Here is a 22,227-nt window from a genome sequence, read left to right as displayed (position 1 = left end):
TGTGCTCATTACCCGTGTAACCCGTAAAGCCCTGATGATGATCCCAACAAGTCCTGTGGGGACTTTGATTTGACACAAACAAGATAGTCTGACAATAGTAATTAGTCATAGACACACCCCCTTCTCTCCTCAAGGGAATAAAGCCGAATTTCTAATTTGTGAAAAAAATATATATATAAAAAAAAAACACATGTAAAACAAAAATAAAAATCACATGCATAAGACAGTATTTATATGATTCAATAACTTACTTACATCTATATAATTACATGGGTATCACTATTATAAAAAAAGAATACAAAATATAACTTTTTCGATTATAATATTTTTCTCTCTACAACAATATCACACTATAAAACCTTAATTATAAAAGATGATTTCACAATGGGTTAAACGGGCTCAAAAAATTTTCCCGGGAGCACTACCCTTGACCTCCGGAGACTTATCCATGAGCGCTTTGGCTTGGGCTCGCTCTATGGACTAAGTCTCGGGTTGTCAAATCAAATAAAACAAAATTAGGCTCCATAAAACCCGAAATCTCCCATTTTTAAGTTTTTTCTTATTGAAACTATCCTTCTTTCATTTTATGAGCTTTCCACCACCCATAGAAATTACAGAAGGAAACCCTTTTTTTTTTTTTTTTGTCCCAAACGGAGAATAAAATAGTGAACAAGGCGCAGCTAAGCAATGGATGGAGATTTGACAAGAGCATAGGAAGGCGTGCGTTAATTCCAGAGGAGGTGTGTCTAGAAAGTAGAGTACTTCCATCATCCTATGCTTAATGCCAAACAGTGACTACCCTCTTCTCCTTTCTAAAATTTTTGGCATTTCCCGTTCAATGGCTTTGTAAAATTCACAGACAATCCGCGTGGAGAAGTGGACATCCACAAATAAAATACTAATAATAATTATATGGGCTGCGAAGCCTTGGGTTCAGGTGGCCCCCTCTATTGTGCTGTAGCTTTCCAGCTCATTCACTTAATGGGGTTAGACAAGTGTTATCACTATTCCGCTATTTATTTTTATTTTCCATTTTTTAAAAAAATTTAATCATAAATTTGACGCATATATTATTAATATAATTTTAGAGTCTTTTGATGTTGGATGTAATACTTGATGTATTTTTCGAAGCATAATAAAAGGACACAGGATGATGATGGCTGTCTCTCTCCTCAGCCTTCGTAATCTCTCATGGAACACGGGTCGCCCAAATGCTTAGGGCTGTTTGGTTCATGTTCTTAAAAAAAAAAAAAAAACACAAAAAATTCATCTGAGAAGGGTGTGTTTTTTATGTTCTCAAAAATCATTTTTTTTTTAAAATAATAAAAAGATATTTTTATTATTTTTTCATTGTTCAAATAATAGATTAGTTTTTGTGTTTTCTTAGGTTTTTTTTTTTTTTTCACAAAGATGAGTTACGCCCAACCCCCACTCCAAACCATTTCTTCTTTCTTAAATTATTGAAATTAATATACTTACACATAATGACAAAATTATAATTTGTTTAAGAAAATTATAACTACTATAAAATTTTCAAAATTAACTAATTTTTTTAAATTGTGGATATGAAAATTATTTATATATTTATAATATCAAGTTAATAGAAGAAAACACTTTATTAATTAAAAAAATAACTTTCAAACATGTTTTTGTTTTACTTATTTTAATTTTTATTTTATTAATTCAACCAAACATTTTATTTTTTTTAAGAACAAAAACTATTTTTCAAAATTTAGTTTTCAAACATAATTCATTTTTGAAAATACAAAAAACTATTCTTAAAAACTGTTTTCAAAAATTATTTTTCAGAACAGTTTTCAAAAACAATAATCAAATATGCCCTTAATATCACTAAAATGAAAATTTTAATGGATTTATTTATTTTTTAAAAGATATAAAAATTGTGAAAAATAAAAGGAAGAAAAGAAAATACTTAAATATAGATTAAATTTGGTTGAGCACTAAACCTAACCCACCAGGTCCACCCTTAAACCTAACCAACGGGTCCACCCACCCTCAACGAGTGCATTCAAAAGATAACAGTCTCACCACATCTCTCTCTCAAATATCTTCTCAATCCCAGAAATTTCTCTCCTCATATCATTTGCAATTGCTGTTCATCTGATGTTTATGGTTACCGGAACCCTTTAGACCTTTTCTCCAAAAAATTTCTCGTGCTTACGAGCATGCGACAGACATTTTGGTGTCATAAGCTCAATCTTTGAAGAAAAGAATGGTTTTCTTGTTTATGGGATAAAAGCTGGGTTCTGGGGTCTGAGAATTGGGAAGGAAAATGAGGAGTAGGTGGAATCGTGTGGTTCAAGACGAGTGGGTTGATGGGTTGGAGCAGAGCTGTTGGGCTCAGATGCCTGAGGAGCTGCTCAGAGAGGTGCTTATCAGAATTGAGGCGTCTGACACCACCTGGCCTTCCCGGAAAAATGTGGTCGCCTGCGCCGGAGTCTGCAAGAGCTGGCGCCGTATCACTCAGGAACTCGTCAAGACGCCGGAAGTCTCCGCCTCGTTGACCTTTCCGATTTCGGTCAAGCAGGTTTTTGTGTTTTATGATTCGTTTCTGGATGTTCATTCATTGTTGCTTCAATTTTTCTATGCCTTCTGGTTGTTTGAAGAACGAGTTGTGAACTTGAATTTGAGTTTTGGCTTGTCTTTTTTGGATACGGGAATTGTGAATTATGGGTGAATTTTTTGAGCTGAACTCCGATTCATTTTTCTTTCAATATTGAGAATGTTTTAGGGAAAAATCCCAGAACAAATCAGAAATCTCTTAGTTTGTTTCTGTACCAAACGGATTTAGCATGTCCTTGATTGTTTCAAGGCACAAGCAATTGTGGAATTCGGAAAATTAGCTCGAAATTTTAAGCTAAAATTAGTAGTAGAGTGCAGGGGATAGCTTTGGCTTCAACAACTTGCTAATTTTTCTTTAAGTGTTGTTTGATTTCTTTGATAAATGTTTCTATGAGCCTTTAAGGCTTAGTTTCATAAGATTTTCTTTTTACCTTCTCTCCCTCTCCCTTCCCCTCTTTCTCTCTGTCTCTCTGTTTGGAAAGCTTAGCTGTTCTTGAGATATGATGTGATATGTATAGGATTTATGGTAATGTTTACAAGTTAAGGGTGGGTTATGCAGAAGTTGTGGATTGATCAGAGCACTTTCAATTGTTTTGTTTGGATTTTTGTTTTCCAATTCTGGTTTTGGGTTCAGGAATTTAGTTATGGGGTGTGCAATTCTTAAACCTTCAGAATTGTCTGCACGCTATGTAACAGTTGTGGTTAATTTTGCAGCCTGGTCCAAGAGAATCTCTACTCAAGTGTTTTATAAAACGGAATCGGTCTGCTCAGACGTATTATCTTTACCTCAGTTTAACTAATGGTGAGCAGTGGCATTCTCAGTATAAGTATGGGTTTTTGTTCTTCCAATCGGATGCGATCACCAAAATTTCATTGTTCACATTTGCATTGATCTGACTGTGTTTGGCGAGTTTGGATGCCTAATTGCTTTGATTAAATGCTAGAGTTCCTGCTTTCCAAAATTTTTGGAAAGCATTTGGGGGAGAGTGGGGAGAGATGACCTTCTTTCCTTTTTAAAGTTTTCTTTAACTGAGCTTTGAATATTGACACTTTTGCTTTTGTCCGGTCTCTGTAACAGCACTAACTGAAGATGGAAAGTTCCTCTTGGCTGCGCGTAAGTGCAGACGTACCACCTGCACAGATTATGTCATTTCTCTGCATGCTGATGACATGTCAAAGGGGAGCAGCACCTATATTGGAAAATTGAGGTGTGTTCTAACTTCTTAAAATATGACCAGTTTTTGTTCTATCATGGACTCCAAGTTCACCCTTTTTTTTTCTCTCCTTTGACCAGATCAAATTTTCTAGGAACCAAGTTCACAGTCTATGATGGGCAGCCACCTCATTCTGGAGCCAAGATTATGCGAAATCGCTCCACTAGGCTGGTGGGTTTGAAACAAGTCTCACCCAGAGTCCCTTCTGGAAGCTATCCAGTAGCTCACATCTCATATGAAGTGAATGTGCTGGGTTCTAGGTGAATATTTATGCCAAGTAATTTGGAGTTTGATGTCTGAAATAAGTTAATAAATACATATATGTGGAGATCCTTTTTCCAAAGGGATTTGTGAAACTTTCCTATTCCTAGAGATGATTTTCCAAGAGATCTTACTTGTTAAAAAATTCCATTAATAGCTTCACTTATTTACAGTAGCTATCCCAACTGACATCCCATGTGGGTGTGGTGTCTGCAGCTGTGCCAGAACTTTCAAAAACCAACTAGCTAATAATAATTTTTTTTCTTTGGATAACGACCAGGGGTCCAAGGAGAATGCAGTGTAGCATGGATTCCATCCCTGCCTCAGCTATTGAACCAGGGGGAGTGACCCCCACACAGACAGAGATTCGACCCAGCAACCCAGATGTCTTTCCATCCTTCTCATTTTTCCGCTCGAAATCACACCGTGTGGAAAATTCTTTATCAGAACCATTAGCTGATAAAAAGGATGGAGCGCTGGTGTTGAAGAACAAGGCTCCCAGGTGGCACGAGCAGCTCCAGTGCTGGTGTTTGAACTTCCATGGACGGGTGACAGTTGCTTCAGTGAAAAACTTTCAACTGGTGGCTTCTCCAGAGGATGGACCTGCAGGCCAGCAACATGAGAAGATCATCCTCCAGTTCGGAAAAGTGGGGAAGGATCTATTTACCATGGATTACCGGTATCCAATCTCTGCTTTCCAGGCATTTGCAATCTGCCTCAGCAGCTTTGACACCAAAATTGCTTGTGAATGACACATGACATTAAAGGTATAAACCCGGATTTCACTAAAATGATATCAATCTACAGCGATCGATATGGTTCAGTTCAATTTCAAATGGGTGATTAGGCAAACATACTATTACTAAGAGCTGAGAAATGAGAGAACCAACCTTAATCAAATTCCCTTTCAAAAGCTTACATGTCTGCTATCATCTGAATTTGGGCATTACTAAGCCTTTCAATTTTTTTGTGGAACAGCCGAAGGTATGGTGATTGTAGAGTGGAGTGGGCCAATGCAATGAATACTCAAATACTGTTTGGGTGATATGATTGAACTGCTGGGCCTGCTAATGCCCACATCAAATGAGAAGAAGCTGGTGGGTTGTTTCAAGGTTTTCATTTTCTATTTTGATCTTTACTTTTATTTTTAGTGCTCCCAATGCGGGAAGGCTTCATGAAATTTGAAGTAGAAGTTGGGGACTTAAGAAAGATAGCCCATGCGCTGTATGTGGTGTTCCATCTTTGTACATAACAACCATATTTCATAAAGAACTACCTCTTTATTGTGTTGCTACTTTTGCAGACCCCGGAATGCAAGTTAAATTTTCCTTGGGGCCACATTTCATTCTATGATTTACATTGGAGGTTTAGTGTTTTGTGGAGGCTCGGGAAGCATTTCATTCATGCAAAATTTACAGACCCACGGTAGATGCTACCTTTTTCCCGCAGTTTTGGACCAAAGAAAAAGTGTTACCACAAATTCACATAAAAATAATCACAAAATAAGAAAATTTTAAAAATAATTTAAGTTTGTTTTTATAAAATTAGGTTTTTATTTTGTGATTTTTTTTCCTTTTTTAACTTATGCCCTTTTCTCAATCTTATCTATGTTTCTAACTTGACATTCAATGTAATTTTTTTTTAAGATTACAAAAATGGTAGTGTGGACCCCACATTTCGGCTCATGCGTTTCCCACTCGATGGTGAGCTCGATTTTTATCTTAAAAAAAAATGATTTTATTGATTAAGAAAAATGACTTGGAGTCGTCACTTATTTTTGTTTTATTTTAAAAGGGTAAACAAAATAAGAAAGAAAACCTTAAGTGTGACTCTTTATTTTGGAAAAGGTGATTTACGAAAAACCGGATTGGGCTCGAGGGTCAGGTTACTTATCGAGAAGGTACGGTCTGATGTGGCAATTAATGAGTAAATCAATGAATATCTTGAATGATCATGCACATATAAGAATCGGGACATGTATAGACAACGATTAGAGAAAGTAGGTACATACCTGGGCAACGAGCCACCATGCGCTATTAATAGAGAGGGTTAGTGCACAATTTAGAAATAATCTCATGCATGTTAGAGAGTAGGATAAATCAATCATGTATGATAATCAAATCAAACAATCAATCAATCAATCATAAAGTCGCCCATGTGGGGTCCCCACCAAAGCTCGTTTATTTTGCATGACTTAATGTCACAAATTCCATAATTCTGGAATTATGAAAAATTTATTCGTGTTTATTGAAATCAAGAGGAGCAAAAGATCGTTTGAAAACCATAGCAGAATTAAAACTATTTGAGAGAAAATTAGATTTTTAAAATTATTTGAAAAATTGGAATCTCGAAGATTACTAGAAAATTGGAGTTTTAGAGTTTATTTGAAGATCAGACTTTCAGAGATTAAATGTGAGAATGAGTGAGAATTTTAGAAATTAAATTTGAACAAAATTGGAATTTTGAAAATGATTGGAGAGTTTAGGATTTTAAATGAGTGGATAAGTGAATGAGTGAATAAGTAAATGAATGTAATAATAACGATGGTGAAATAATAAAGATTAAGTAAATAATTGCGAAAGATGGAATTTTAGGGATGGGAGATTTAAATTTAGAGATTGAAAGCTTGAAAATTTATTTAGAGATGAGATGTTAGGTATATGGATAACTGAATAAATAAATGGATGAAATAACATTAATAACGAGAATAATAATTAGACAGCGGTATATGAACAATGGAGCTTTTGAGATTTGGAAATTAGATTTGGAAGTCGGGTTTTGGAGAATTCAACTTTAACAATTAGAATAAATAAATAAATATGGAATGATAATGCTAATTAACGGAAATAAAATTTTAAAAGAATAGAAAATGAGTAGTGGAATTTTTTGAAATTGAAAATTAAATTAAGACATTGGATTTTTGAAGGATTAAACTTTAAATATGAGATTATAATTCTAATTGATGAAAATAAGATTTAAACGAATTTTAGAATTTTTAGGATTGAAAAATTAAATTAAGACATGAGATTTTTGAAGGATTAGACTTTAAATAAATAGATAAATATGAGATGATAATTTTAATTGATGAAAATAAGATTTAAACGAATTGTAGAATTTTTAGGATTGATAAATTAAATTAAGAGATGAGATTTTTGAAGGATTAGACTTTAAATAAATAGATAAATATGAGATAATAATTCTAATTGATGAAAATAAGATTTAAACGAATTGTAGAATTTTTAGGATTGAAAAATTAAATTAAGACATAGGATTTTTGAAGGATTAGACTTTAAATAACTAGATAAATATGTGATAATAATTCTAATTAATGAAAATAAGATTTAAACAAATTATTGAAAAATTAAATTAAGACATGAGATTTTTGAAGGATTAGACTTTAAATAACTAGATAAATATGAAATAATAATTCTATTGATGAAAATAAGATTTGAACGAATTATTGAAAAATTAAATTAAAACATGAGATTTTTGAAGGATTAGACTTTAAATAACTAGATACATATAGGATAATAATTATAATTGATGAAAATAAGATTTGAACGAATTATTGAAAAATTAAATTGAGACATAGGATTTTTTGAAGGATTAGACTTTAAATAACTAGATAAATATGTGATAATAATTCTAATTGATGAAAATAAGATTTAAACGAATTATTAAAAAATTAAATTAAGACATGGGATTTGAAAGATTAGACTTTAAATAACTAGACAAATATGAGATAATAATTATAATTGATGAAAATAAGATTTAAACGGATTATAGAATTTTTAGGATGAAAAAAATTAAATTAAGACATGAGATTTTTGAAGGATTAAACTTTAAATAAATAGATGAATATGAGATAATAATTCTAATTGATGAAAATAAGATTTAAACGAATTATTGAAAAATTAAATTAAGACATGGAATTTTTGAAGGATTAGACTTTAAATAATTAGATAAATATGAGATAATAATTATAATTTATGAAAATAAGATTTAAACGTAGAATTTTTAGGATGGAAAAAATTAAATTAAGACATGAAATTTTTGAAAGATTAGACTTTAAATAAATAGATGAATATGGGATAATAATTCTAATTGATGAAAATAAGATTTAAAACGTAAAATTTTTAGGATTGAAAAATTAAATTAAGATATGGGAATTTTGAAGGATTAGACTTTAAATAACTAGATAAATATGGGATGATAATTCTAATTGATGAAAATAAAATTTAAACGAATTATTGAAAAATTAAATTAAGACATGGGATTTTTGAAGGATTAGACTTTAAATAATTATATAAATATGGGACGATAACTCTAATTGATGAAAATAAGATTTAAACGAATTATTGAAAAATTAAATTAAGACATGAGATTTTTGAAAAATTACTTAAGGACCTAAGTTTTGAAAATAGAATGTAAAGTTTAGAATTTAGTAAATTCATCGAGACCAACATAAGTTAATTTATACAAAAAATTTTGTATATGGTGATTAGACATAACTAAAGAAGGGAATGTGAAATATAAATTATTTTGTGTTTCAAAAACGATATTCAATCCTAATAATTTATCTTTCAGTTATGCTTAAGTTGAATTAAAAAAAGGTAGGTAAAAATATAATAAGATGGAAATAAAAATTAAATAATAAATTAATAAATTATGAGGATTAGAGGTATAGAGATTTTTTTAGAATTGAGGCAACCAAATGAGCTAGCTCAACATGGACTTGGGCCATGAGGATGGCTGGCATGGGGAGCATGAGGTCCTCCATCAACATGCTTGGGCCTAGGCTTCTACTCAAGCCCAATATCCTTGCCATGGGCAAGCCCAAGGCAACCATCTTCATCACAAACTTGGGCCTGGTGCTCCAACCCAAGCTCAAATCCAATGCCATCCTGGGCAAGCCCAAAACACCCATTCCCCTCACAAACTTATTTCCCCCCCCCCCCTTGGGCATCACCCTCGGACGAAGCTTCCTGTTGCCGGCGGGACGAAAAGCTGGGCGGCCGTCGAAGTGGGAGGTTATAGGGCTCGCCAGGTCCCTGGCACGAGCGCCGCCGATGTAGAAGGCGGGAATGACGGAGCGGTGGGGGTGGCGGGTCTCTCATCATGATGAGAGGGCGGCGTTAATAGCTGAATTCTCAGCACGACCGGATGAGCCGTGGGCGGTGCAAGTGACTGGGGCGCCGACGGGCACTAGATCTGGGGTTGCATCACGCCTGGCGCAGTGTCGACGACACCGCAAACAAGTCCGATGAGGCCAAGATGGGCTTGGATGAGGAGAATGGTGGAGGACTCCACGATCGGCAGCGGAGGACTTGATGGGCAGGGTGACGATCGCGGGGGTTGTCTAGGAGGACGCAGAGGAGCGGAGATGCAACCTTTGGCTTCAACGGCGGCGGAGAAGGCATGCAAGTGGTGCCAGGTGAACCTCCGCCCATTACAGAAGGAGAGGAGCTTGAGGGGTTACAAGGGGTAGCCATGCATGGGGTTTGAAAGAGGATAAAGCCAACTAGATATCAGCTAACCAATCAAGGGGAAGGAATGGGTGTGTTAAAGCACCCTCATGGCTTCCTAGAGGTTAGAACCATCTTGTGGTCCCTCTATGCCTTCCCCCTTCGGCCGTTCATGCCGGGAAATCAAGTGCAATCTAAGCAAAACAACAAAAAAGAAAGAACAACATAATGAAAATGGGATTTAAGAAGATGGTCAGACCTGAACTTTCAAGGTGAAGATGGTCTTAGCTTCCTCTTTCCTCGTCCGCCCCCTCCAGAGTGCGTTCCCCTCCAGCTCCCCAGAACTCTCTCCCTCTCACTTTTTTCTCTATGCAGCTATACTTACTCTCCTATTCCTCCCGTCAGCTAGCATGGCTTCCCCCCAACCACCTTCATGGGCAGCCTTGCCCTCAGCCAGTTGCCTATGCCGTTTATCCTGTGCATGGGAAGGTCCCCCCTCCCTTCTTCCACAAATGTCATGCAAAAGGAGAAGAAAATTCTCTCGCCCCCCCCCCCCCCCCCCCCCCCCCCCCCCCCCCCCCCCCCCCTTCACTTCAAAAAAGGGGTCTACAGATAGGTTTTTATCTTAAAATTTAATCTTTTTTCTTCACTAGTTTGAACATTATTTCCCTAGTAAAAAAGGATAAAAGCATAGAAAAATAAATTAGTTTCTTACTTTTTTTAATTAATTAATTTTCAAGAAAAAATTCAAGATTGAAAGATGTATATTTTTTAATATATATATAATAGTATTTATTTTAGTTTTTCTAAGTTTTTATTTCAATTTTTAATTTTAAAAAATGAAAAGGTAAGGTTGTGTTTGGTTCTCGAAAAATTTGAGGGAAAATACAAAGGAAAGAAAATAGAGAGGAAAAGTAAAAAAGAAAGAAAAAGTAAAGGAAAATAAAAAATAGAGTTAAAGATGATAAATTATTTTTATTTGTTACTTCAAACTCATTTTATTTATTTTAATTTATTAATATAAAGATTAAATACTTTTAAAATGCATAAGTTTCTAACTAATTTTAATTATATTTAATTTTTTTTGGAATATTTTATAGAATAACCAAACATGAGAAAATCATTTTTCTTTGTACTTTTGAGGAACCAAACATAACCTAAAGAAACGTTACCCGCAATTTCTGCTTGTTGCAAAAAAATTACAACCCTCAACCAACGTGGATGCCATGTTGACAAAGGCTGATTAGATTGGGATTTACTATAGAGCCTGTCTATATCAATTCTTTTAAAAACAAGTGGAAAAAATAAGTGTTGATTGAACTAGTCTTTTGATCCAAAATGTTAATGAGACTCTTCGTTACTAGGTGTAAGGATATGCTATTTTATTTATTTATTTGTATGAATATTATTTGCTTTGAAGCCATATTGGTTAAGGGAATGATGTTCGCAAAACTTTTTAGGCTTGGAATAAATATTATGTACATGGGAGGAAGTGAGTTATTATAAATGATATCAATATCAATTCTCAACCTTAATATGAGATTCTTTACACCCAAAATAGTATAAAGATCCACTCTTTTTTGTGTAAACATCATTCGCTTTGAAACCAACTTGATTAGAGGAATAAGTTCCTTATATATATAAATTTTATTTAATCGAGTAAATGTATTTTAAAACGATGGAAGCCCTTTATACTTAAAGTGAATAACTTGTACATAGGAGGAAGTGGATTGTTACATATGGTATCAACACCGATCCTTAACCTCAAAATGAGATTTTATTCGTCTAACCTCAAAGGATGTTTATTAGTAACTCCATAATCCTATAGGACACATGCAGTAAAGACGTTGTGTCTATAGGAGGATGATTTCGATATCTCACGTCAAATAAGGAAATAATTTCATGACATTATATATAATAACCTTCTCTTAATCACACATGCATTTAAGGGAATAAGTTCTGGAAATTATATGTATAGGTTTTATTTAACTAGGTAGACGTATTTTAAGAATATAAGATAGTTAATCGTCACAAATAATATAGAGTAAATCCTCAACTTTAATACGAGATTTTATTTGTCCAGCCTCCCAAGAGTGTCTATTTGTGTGACCAATAATCTCATGGGACATAATAAAAAGACAAATCACTGCAACGAGGAGAGTTAGAAGGTGAAGTATGGAGGGTTTTTCTCTTAAAAGGAATGGACTTGCCCCTCCTTAGGGTTGGGGTCTACTTGCGTAACCTTCGATAGCTTTGTTGTGTATGGATGGCGTAGCAAGGGCAAGGTCGACATTCTCGGGCAGAGAACTTAATTGTCATTGTTTCTGCAAGTGGCGCCTAGGATACCTTGCCTTGCTTGTCATTGATTGCTCAGGCATCTCTCAGACGATGGTCAAAGGATAATTGGAAACGTTGGGAAGGGACGGTAACCAGGAGTCATCCTATCATGTTAGACTTGACGGACCCATTGTATTAGTCCACGAAGGAGGGCGGCACCCTGAGTTTAGGTGGCATCTAGCAGCGGCACCCTGCTAATCCGTCCAGACACTCCTGGCATGTGCCCGAATGGATGGAATCCATAATCTCGGCTTCATCATGGAACAAGTGTCTTCTCAAGCGGGCTTGTGTGGCGTGATACGCCAATCAGTGAGCCGCCACATCTAACCCGGGGTCTTCGTGGATAGGGTTGGTTCTCCACTGTTCCACAGACTTGGGTTTGCTAGCTATTGGCCGGCCTGAGGATGTTTACCCGATTGCACGATGGACTCAGGTCATCGTATGACTGGTCCCTCCAATGGATAAGTTTCAGGAAACCAGTAGAAGTTATTTAGCTATTGGCCGGCCTGAGGATGTTTATCCGATTTCACGATGGACTCAGGTCACCTGGTCCCTCCAATGGATAAGTTTCAGGAAACCAGTAGAAGTTATTTAGCTATTGGCCGGCCTGAGGATGTTTATCCGATTGCACGATGGACTCAGGTCATCGTATGCCTGGTCCCTCCAATGGATAAGTTTCAGGAAACCAGTAGAAGTTATTTAGCTGTGTGCCGGCCTGAGGATGTTTACCCGATTGCACGATGGACTCAGGCCATCGTATGCCTGGTCCCTCCAATGGATAAGTTTCAGGAAACCAGTAGAAGTTATTTAGCTATTGGCCGGCCTGAGGATGTTTATCCGATTGCACGATGGACTCAGGTCATCGTATGCCTGGTCCCTCCGATGGATAAGTTTCAGGAAACCAGTAGAAGTTATTTAGCTATGTGCCGGGCTGAGGATGTTTACCCGATTGCACGATGGACTCAGGCCATCGTATGCCTGGTCCCTCCAATGGATAAGTTTCAGGAAACCAGTAGAAGTTATTTAGCTATTGGCCGGCCTGAGGATGTTTACCCGATTGCACGATGGACTCAGGTCATCGTATGCCTGGTCCCTCCAATGGATAAGTTTCAGGAAACCAGTAGAAGTTATTTAGCTATTGGCCGGCTTCAGGATGTTTACCCGATTGCACGATGGACTCAGGCCATCGTATGCCTGGTCCCTCCGATGGATAAGTTTCAGGAAACCAGTAGATGTTATTTTCATCCATTTAGCAAAAATAATTTTGTGACTCAAGAATACCGAGAAATCCAGCTCAAAATCCAATGCAGAATGCAATGGAGAAACGAGAGAAGAACTACGAGGTTAATTTTATTGGAGCTTACTTCACTGATGAAAGAGTTTGTTGGATTGTCAATTTCATAGTGTTGATGGCTTTCCTTGTCCGTCTTCACGGTAATTCCGCATAGCTACTTTTGTAGAGTTGGCATTCAAGTAATTTCAAGGTTGGACAGTCATCTCAGGGTAGCAATTAAGCAATAAAGATTGTGTTGGGGACTGAACATGCCAAGCAATACTTCTTCCTTATAATTCAGCTTTTGTTTGAAAATATAATCAGTACATGGTTCCATAGAATTTGTAAGGCTATCATATCTAATACAACCTCTTCTAATAATGGGTCTATTTAATATGATGCCCTATTCACATGGATACAGTTCTACTACTACTTCTTACTAAGCCACTTGCATCTGGAGATTCTTGTCTGAACTTGATCCTACCGGCAATGATTCACCAACTTCTTCCTCTTCGTTAGGCATGTCATCCCAGAGCATCTCTGGTTGACTCAGGCTCCGAACCAACTCAGTAAATGAAGGAAAATGCTCAGGGGAGAAGAAATAGGCTCCCATTCTCTGATAAGTGAACAAGTCCACAACTCCATCCTCGCCCAGCAAATTCTTCTTTACCTGTTCGAAACCACCAGGTGCTCCTGAAACAGACGAGTTTTGCCCAGAAATCTGAACTCCTCTCTTTCTGCAAGCAGACTTGATTTGTGCGAGTAATAACTCAGGGCTAGAGAGGGACTCCTGCGGCTGGTGATCGTCTGACAGGTCCATTCCCGGTAAGATCATTTTGCATGAATTTTTTGCAAAAATTTCAGCAATCCTTTCATAGCCGTCCTTGTCAACTGTGTTGTAGAAGCCAGCTGTTAGCTCAGAAGGGTGCGAGCGGGTTTTGTACCATGAATGAACGACTGGGACCTTGCCAGAAATTGCGACGGGAGAGTTGCAGAAAACTGTAGAAGCAAGGGAAAGGAGGCTACTTCCATGAGATATTAGCTGGTTTGAGTACCAAGCAAGGAAGAAATCACCATATGGAGTCTCCCATGATCCGCCATGCTCCCTGAAGAAGTTGTTCGAGTTTGGCATCCCATCATACTGGGGGGCATCATGAGGACCACCGAGACCCCAATACGGATTTCCAGTTGCTTCAGCATGTTGCTTGAGAAGGCTGAGCATGTTTTTGTCATAACACTGAAATTCTCCAACCCCAGGGACTTTACCCCTTTTGCTTACCCTGTGATGAGAAGGATATCGAAGCTCACCATCTGGGCCTAGACCCATTGAGATGCCCTGCAAAATAGAAAATACCAGAATCCACTTTAAGTGTCATTACCCCAAATAAGATACCAGGAATATATGACAATAGAGTTGTGGGATCCAGATTCTTACTGTGATTGTTGAGCCCATGAAATGTGAGAACGAAGTCTTGAAACTCTCACAGAAGTCATGGTAAACTTGGATTGGTGTCTTTCCATCTAGAACAGGAAGATCATCAACAGCCAGAGATAAGCACTCCTTGTAATGCTGCCCCAACCGATCTGTATGGAATATATCAGGCTGCACTTCACCAATCTGTGATACCCACTGGGGAAGAGAGACTTTTGGTTGTTTGGATGCATGGAAACACAGTGAAACATGAAGCTTGAGACCCATTTTTTGAACCATCTCTGCAACTGCAAGGTAGCCAGACCAATCATATTTTCCCATGGCTTCCTTCTCAGCTATTCCCCACCAGACTGGGAGCTCAACACCATCCACCCCCATTAGCTTTAGAGCCTTCAATCCAGCTGAAACTGCTTTCATCTGATTTAGTGTATTGCAGTCGGATACTATATCCAGGGGCAGGCCAACATATAATCTTACACCATCAACCTGAAACAATAAAAGCAACAGAACAATATGATAATATCAGCATAATCAGATTTTAACAGAAGAAAGATGATTAGCTTGAATTATAGAAAAGCAAGAAACTTTAATAGTTTGAACCATCCAGAAAGCAAAATTGTTATCTTTTACTTTCAATAAGAAAGTTGAGGCATCTTTCCGATATACAGGGTTCCATATAGAGATAAGGTTTCTAACAGTGCCCTTATCTAACAATTACTAAGGTGGGACTGGTTTAGACAGATCAGATAGATCATGTCAAAATAACACAAGTTGTGGACATTTTATGACAACGGAGTATATAGGACAATTATAAATGATAACCTTGCAAGTCTCTCTCATGGTAAAGGGTTATAATCTTATCCTAAGTTTGATTGCCGAGAAAATTGGGAAAATATAGTAGAAAATTTAAACAGGGTTCCATATAGAGATATGGTTTCTAACAGTGCCCTTATCTAACAATTACTAAGGTGGGACTGGTTTAGACAGATCAGATAGATCATGTCAAAATAATACAAGTTGTGGACATTTTATGACAACAGAGTATATAGGACAATTATAAATGATAACTTTGCAAGTCTCTCTCATGGTAAAGGGTTATAATCTTATCCTAAGTTTGATTGCCGAGAAAATTGGGAAAATATAGTAGAAAATTTAAACAGTTACAACTCAGAGCTATATCTCCAAATAATAAGGACCTTTGTTTATACTTCCCATTTAAATTCAAAATACCAGAGGAGTCCTTTACTGTCATGCAAATGAACTAAAGAAGGGTACACATAGCGTCCACACCTAGGTTGGTTGCTGAGGAAAAAAGGGAAATTAAAGAACTGAAAATTCTTAAATTTCAAGCCAAATCAAGTCAAATACACGACCTTTTCCATTTCTGAAACAAAAACAATTCCAAATGTTCTTTTTCATTTCCCTCGATTTTAATGGCCACCAAACAGATGGAAAGGGATAATCAGCGGAGAAAAGCAAGCAATTTCTGGAAGAAAGTTGCAAAAGAAGATATAAATTTCAAACCGAACCTAAAGACTTGATGTTCTGTTTGCAAATTTGAATACAAATAAAATTTTCATTCTCGAAGAGGAAAAAAACCTCGAGTGATCGAGCCCAAACAAATAACAGACCACATAAAAATCATTTTTTTTTTCTTTTTTCTTCCGTTTCCCAGCAACCAAACAAAAGTTCCTAAAAACAGAAAAATAAAAACGAACTTACTGGCTTGGATCTTCTAGCAGAAGTAGACACATCGCCGGAAACTTTCTCAGATCGGAGAACTTCCGAATGGACAGCGTTCAAACTAAACCGAAAACCATCCGTTCTCCATCTCTGGGAATGATCAAAACAGATCCTAGTCGTCCGAGAGAAACCCTGAGCCGCCGGATTATAAAATCCTAGCTTCCTGTAAGCCAAACGTGCTCTCCCGATCTGAGCCTGAGAAGTCCCAATCACCGAAACCTCCATACCTCAAAACCTAACTTTTCAAACCCCAAAATCTCACTTCTCGATCAAATAAACGAGAAGATGAAAACCAAAACAGAAATTCCCAAGGAATGAAAATTTGCAGGAATGCTAGTCGTGGAAGAAAATGAGGGGAAAACGTAGGAGAGAAAATCGGAATGTGAAGACAGGAGAGGCGGAGCCCCGTAAGTTATATACAGAAGGATAGACACAAGAGGGGCATTTTGGGAAAAATAAAAAAGTCCTTTAAGATCCGCCGCGTGTCCTGTTCGAAAGTATAAAATTCTTCTATCAAAAGTATTTTTTTTCTTTTTTTATTAATTTTAAACAAAATTATAGAATTAGGTTTCGTTTTCTGTTTCCTTATTTTTAAAACTAGTTCAAATATATATTATATATTAAATATTCACTAATAAATAAATAATTGTCTTAAATTATTAATAGTCAAAATTGTGGAATTATTTTTCAGTTTTTAAATATTAAATAAATTATTAAAATTGAATTAATAAATTATTCAAAAATATTTTTAAAAAAAATTAATTTAAAATTATAATAATATTAGTCAAATTTGGTGGGAAAAACATTTTCCTAGACAAGTGGGTCAGGTATTCTTAAGAATGGGGCGACCACAGGGTCTCTCTGTGGGTGCGAAGAGACGTGGTGTATTTGATGAGGTGGAAAGTGAGATTCCAAACCGAGTCTTAGCCACCATTTATTTCACAAGTTGTAAATGAATAAATGATGATGTTCTGGATTGGCTTCACACGTGGCGCTTAGTCATCCTGACTGTAGAAGCCTGCTGACTCACGTCCAGGTGGATCTTGATTGGCGGTGCGTGTTCAAAATAGATGGAGGCCCATGTGTATGGGGATCTAAACAAAAACTTCACCATCCAACGCACCACTGGCGCCTTTTAATGATTTGATTCTATCAAAAAAATGCCCTTTTTTTGTGCGTATTGTGAAATTAAAATTTACTAGAAATTAGGATATGGATCGAGGCTTTTTTAAAAAAAAAAAAACAAAAAATATAATAAAAATAAAAGGTGTTTCATCACCCAATTTCAAAATTCACTTTGTAATTGCAAATCTTGTTTCGAGTGTTCGAAATCATCCTATGGATTTATTTTTTCAATTGAGCTTAGATTTTTTGAAATGAGAATTATACTATCATTCTAAAAATATGGTTAATGGTTATTTTATGAAGCGTTTTTAGTTATAATATTTAAAAAAAAAAACACATAAAATGTGTGATTCATAATAATTTTAGAAAAGGGTTTAAACTTTTTTAATATTTTAATGATAAAAATTTCTAAATGTTATATACATCATAACCAATTTTGGGATTCACTATTAAACGGGTTAGAGATTTTTCTAAAACTATGGTTAACTTCTTTTTAACCTTAAAACAATTTAATAAATAAGGATATTTTTATAAGTATATAGAAATTATTCTTCAAATATGTATTAGGGATTACTTTTTCATTCTACACTTGTTATGAAAAGGCAATCTTTCTGTTCTTAAAAATTTTGTTTTATTTTTAATAAGGTATGGTTGTGTGAGTCCCCCCAAACAAAGGAAATGCCAAAGTAGGAAAGAAAAGCCAGAGAAACTATAGACCCAAGCATTGAGGCAGCAGTGGGCTTCTTTAATGTTTTGTTTCCTTGTTTTTGGACATGGGTTCCCTGAAGAAGCACAGCGCAGACGTGCCTAATTCTATACCTGTTCAATGGTTGAGTTGTTTGGAATAGGCAATTGAAACGTATAGGAATATGGTATTGTGATTCAGTGCCTGCCGAGAGGGTGGGCAACCGTCCAGTTCCACTTGGCAGTGAATGGATTCGGATAATACCCATTTTCAATTATTTGTGGCTCCACCATGACCACATGCGGCCGTCACCTCTCAATCATTCTGTATTGCTGAGGCTTGTGGAAAAAGGTGCCACTTCATCCACCTAGCCAGGCCAAACCCACCCATATATTTTAACATATTGTTGTCACCTCATAACTATACATATACGTGTCTTTTCTCATGCCCCTCAGGCCTCTTGTCAAATTTGAATTATCAAGATGAGAAGTCCAAGGCCATCCATTGGCCACCTGAATTAGACCGAAAATCATTTTTTAAATGTGGCTGCAAGAAGGACTCTTTCCATACCCATCACCCAATAATAGTCTACCGTGCCTCCCTCCCTTTGCCTCCTTCTCCTTCCCTCCCTCTCTCTTTTAATTTTTGAATGATACAAGATGTTATCTTCAAAGACCACTTTCAACTCTCATACAAGGCAAGAAATAGTGGCCTATTTTTAGATACTTGCTTCACAAGTTTAGAGAATTGAAGTGAAGACAAATGATGTAGTCTATAGACTATGGATAATGTTTTAGCAATGCGCTGTGGCTCATGTGATGTTCCTTTGCCTTTAAGTTTCCTCATTGATATTTAATATTATTTTCTATAAAATTAAAAAGACGTGTGCCTTAGCTCGATTGTTACAATAAAATAACCTTTGATAAAATACTACATATCTTTAAAATTAAAGGATAATCATGTAAAAGTCTACAATTTGAAAAATATGAATCAATTGAGAATCTAAAAATGAGAAAATCATTGAGAATGAGAAAATCATGGAGAGTAAGAAAAAATAACCCATTAATCATGCATTAAAATAATAATTTTAGGCATTCTTTCAAGATTACCTTTCGGCCATAAAGGTGGGTTGTCACCAAACAAAGTAAAACTTTAAGTGATTTCGGTCATTGTGACCGCATCCGGTCGCAATCCTATTCCTTCTCATCTATTTTAAGTGTTTTCGGTCATGGCGACCGCGTCCCTTCCTTTCCTTTAGATTTAGGTGACTCTAGTTTTTGCACACTTTGTCCTCACAACTTCATATTTCATCCTATTTTCGTATAGTAGACATATGGTTTTTCCCTTTGTACTTATTCTTATACTTTTTGGTGGTTCGACTGCTACCCGACTTTGATATTGATTTTCAAGTCACTTTGGAGGCTTTTCAGGGATAGTATGGATCCACAATGTAACTTTAGAGGCATCATAGGAGTTTTATTTTCTTGCTTGATACATTTTAACCCTCTTTTTAAGGTTTTAGAGCCCCTTTGTTCCTGTTTTAGTTTGAGGGAGATCGAGTTACACTAAGACACTTTTGGGATCTCTCTTGTTCTTCGGTAGAGTTCACTTCATTCCACTCATTGTTCACACTTTCATTCCACTCCATCACTCACATTCCTTACACTCGAGAACTCTACCAAAGAGAGGTATATTTGTAGACCTCAAAATTTGTCTCAAACTCTTTTATTTTTATTTTTGTTTTTGTTTTTGTTTATATATATATATATATATTATTTATCTTAAGACTTTTGGTCAATGATTATTTGGTTTATTTATTTTAACTTTTAAATCCAATTTTTGTTAGAGATTTAATTTGAGTTTTTTTTTTCATCAAATCCCCACAATTCATTTCAAAACAAAACCTTAACCTTCTCATTTATATCCGATTTTTCTCACACCTGCCTCTCCGGTCTTCTCTTTCATTTTTCTTCTATTTTCTTTCTTTCTTTACATTTTATTTTCTCATCTTTCCCATTTTCATACCCACGACACTACCCCTCTCACTATCGGCGACACCACAGCCGGCGGCGCCACTACCGGTGGTGTCACTACTAGCAACGCCACTGCCAATTAGCAATCTCCTTCAGCCACACTTTTTTCTTTCTTTCTCTCTCCCTCTATTTTCCTTACATCTTTTTGCTTTCATTCTCTCAGATTTTCTAATATGAAATATTGCGTCCATGGTTGCCTCAAAGAGCGTTCATCCCTTTCTGCTTCTAGCCAAGTGACTCATGGTCGCCATGCCGCTCAACTTTATCGTCATCCTTTCTACCATCGTTGTTTGGTTTCAAGGTGAGATTAATGGTAAAAAGGAAGTTTCCATCTTGATTTACATAGTAATTGTTTTGGGCTTGAATTTGGGTTCAAGTCTACTTTCAATATTATTTGGGCTTTGGTTTTGTTGGTATTTAGATTGCATTTTTAAGTTGGGCCAGCTTTCTTAATTGGACTTGATTTGTTTATTTAAGATGTTGGGTTTGCATAGTTATTCATTTAGGTTGCTAACTTATGTAATTTGGGCTTGCATATTTTGGATATTAAATTGGGTTTGATTAAAATATTTTCAATGGGTTGTGACATTTCTTGTATTTTTTTTATATTTTGACACTGTGTTGAGAACGGGAAAAGCAAAATGAGAGCAGTTAGGGTGGTTGAAGCAAGGTATGGACATAGACAGAAAGTTGGTGAAACCAAATTTGGGATAAAAATGATCACTGGCAGCTTGAGAAGAGAGGGGGGAGATGGCTCTAAATTCTCTCAATCTCTTGGTAATTTTTTTTAGCTTTATTTGGGAAGTTATGGAGAACCAATGCTAATGGGATTGCACTGTAAAGTTGTATGTTTATCCATATCCTCCTATTTATTTATTTATTTTTGTATATATTGGTTTTATTCTGTGTTATTTTTGTATATACAGTTTTTTTTTTTTTTTTTTTCATGAATGCAAATATCAATTTTTTTTACTGTGTATATTCATCAATTTGTGCACGTATCCTTGTAAATATCTTACTTTTCTTTTGATTTATTTTTTGTGTGTTTGTTTGGTAAGCATGGATTTTATTATTAGTGTGCACGATATAATGTTCATTTATTTAATTAATTTTATATTTTATATTGTTATAAAAAAAAAAAACATAATTTTTTTATTATATTTGAGATTATTATTACTTTTTTAATATTTTATAATAAAGCCGAAGATTTGGTTAAAATATGATATCATTTTTCTAATAATAAATTTAAAGTCATTTTCCTAATAAAATAAATAAATGAATACTTTTTTATTTATAACATCGAAGCAATTCTTATCAAATATACTATTTTTTTTTTTTGTCTTTGCAATTTTGAAATCCTATTCCTTGAAAAGTGGCTTTTTTACTTTCAACAAATATCTTCTTTTATTATTATTTTTTTCTTTTAACGAAATTGAAATATTGTATTTTAGGAAATTTAAATCACCCTTTTTATATACAAACTTCAATTATTCTTTTAATAATAATGAAAAGAAACTTTTTTAATATTTTATAATAAAGCCGGAGATTTGGTTGAAATATGATATCATTTTTCTAATAATAAATTTAAAGTCATTTTCCTAATAAAATAAATAAATGAATACTTTTTTATTTATAAAATCTAAGCAATTCTTATCAAATAAACTAATTTTTTTTTCTTTCTTTGCAATTTTGAAATCCTATTCCTTGAAAAGTGGCCTTTTTTACTTTCAACAAATATCTTCTTTTATTTTTTTTTTCTTTTAACGAAATTGAAATATTGTATTTTAGGAAATTTAAATCACTCATTTTATATACAAACTTCAGTTATTCTTTTAATAATAATGAAAAAATAAAGGTTAAACTTAAATGAGAAAAACACCCAAGAGGGGGGTGGATTGGGTTTTTCAAAATCTTTTTCAACACAACAAATTCAAGCACAATAGAAGCAAAAATAAAAATGTAGAGTTAAAGAAGCAAATTCAGATTTTATAGTGGTTCGACACTTCCTTGCCTACGTCCACTCTCTTCAATCTCCTAATCGAGTGAGGGTTTCACTAACTTGACCAAACATTCAAT

At 35.2% G+C, this 22,227-nt stretch overlaps 2 protein-coding genes and 1 long non-coding RNA gene across 3 annotated transcripts; 2 read left to right on the top strand and 1 right to left on the bottom strand.

The window, feature by feature from the left end:
- The first annotated feature begins 2,019 nt into the window (after positions 1-2,019).
- On the top strand, positions 2,020-5,396 carry LOC117915401 (tubby-like F-box protein 3). The gene is made up of 6 exons (XM_034830980.1): positions 2,020-2,548; positions 3,298-3,385; positions 3,662-3,791; positions 3,878-4,057; positions 4,339-4,825; positions 5,037-5,396. Exons 1-5 carry the CDS (start codon positions 2,294-2,296, stop codon positions 4,808-4,810), a joined length of 1,125 nt encoding a protein of 374 aa, XP_034686871.1. The 5' UTR covers positions 2,020-2,293; the 3' UTR covers positions 4,811-4,825; positions 5,037-5,396.
- Positions 5,397-13,403: 8,007 nt separating this feature from the next.
- Positions 13,404-16,694, bottom strand: LOC117914344 (inactive beta-amylase 9). Its single transcript, XM_034829646.1, has 3 exons — positions 16,288-16,694; positions 14,569-15,051; positions 13,404-14,469 (listed from the first exon to the last, which is right to left on the bottom strand). The coding sequence occupies exons 1-3, from the start codon at positions 16,531-16,533 to the stop codon at positions 13,573-13,575; spliced, it is 1,626 nt and encodes a 541-aa protein (XP_034685537.1). The 5' UTR covers positions 16,534-16,694; the 3' UTR covers positions 13,404-13,572.
- Positions 16,695-19,377: 2,683 nt separating this feature from the next.
- LOC117915130 lies at positions 19,378-21,039 on the top strand. Its single transcript, XR_004651368.1, has 2 exons — positions 19,378-19,806; positions 20,315-21,039. It is a non-coding gene; the product is annotated as an uncharacterized LOC117915130 (long non-coding RNA).
- The last annotated feature ends 1,188 nt before the right edge of the window (positions 21,040-22,227 follow it).

This window comes from Vitis riparia, chromosome 5 (genome assembly GCF_004353265.1).
Source record: "Vitis riparia cultivar Riparia Gloire de Montpellier isolate 1030 chromosome 5, EGFV_Vit.rip_1.0, whole genome shotgun sequence".
In the NCBI taxonomy this organism is placed as follows: Eukaryota; Viridiplantae; Streptophyta; class Magnoliopsida; order Vitales; family Vitaceae; genus Vitis; species Vitis riparia.
The sequence above is the reverse complement of the archived record's forward strand: the minus strand, read 5'-3'. Positions and strand labels throughout refer to the sequence as shown.

Bases quoted from the DNA above. Each gene is read 5' to 3' on its own strand.
- LOC117915401 (XM_034830980.1), top strand. From the start codon at position 2,294: ATGAGGAGTAGGTGGAATCGTGTGGTTCAAGACGAGTGGGTTGATGGG. The intron at 2,549-3,297 runs GTTTTTGTGTTT...TTAATTTTGCAG, and splicing joins TTCCGATTTCGGTCAAGCAG to CCTGGTCCAAGAGAATCTCT. The intron at 4,058-4,338 runs GTGAATATTTAT...GATAACGACCAG, and splicing joins GTGAATGTGCTGGGTTCTAG to GGGTCCAAGGAGAATGCAGT.
- LOC117914344 (XM_034829646.1), bottom strand. From the start codon at position 16,533: ATGGAGGTTTCGGTGATTGGGACTTCTCAGGCTCAGATCGGGAGAGCA. The intron at 15,052-16,287 runs GTAAGTTCGTTT...TTATTGTTTCAG, and splicing joins CTGCTAGAAGATCCAAGCCA to GTTGATGGTGTAAGATTATA. The intron at 14,470-14,568 runs GTAAGAATCTGG...TCTATTTTGCAG, and splicing joins TCATGGGCTCAACAATCACA to GGCATCTCAATGGGTCTAGG.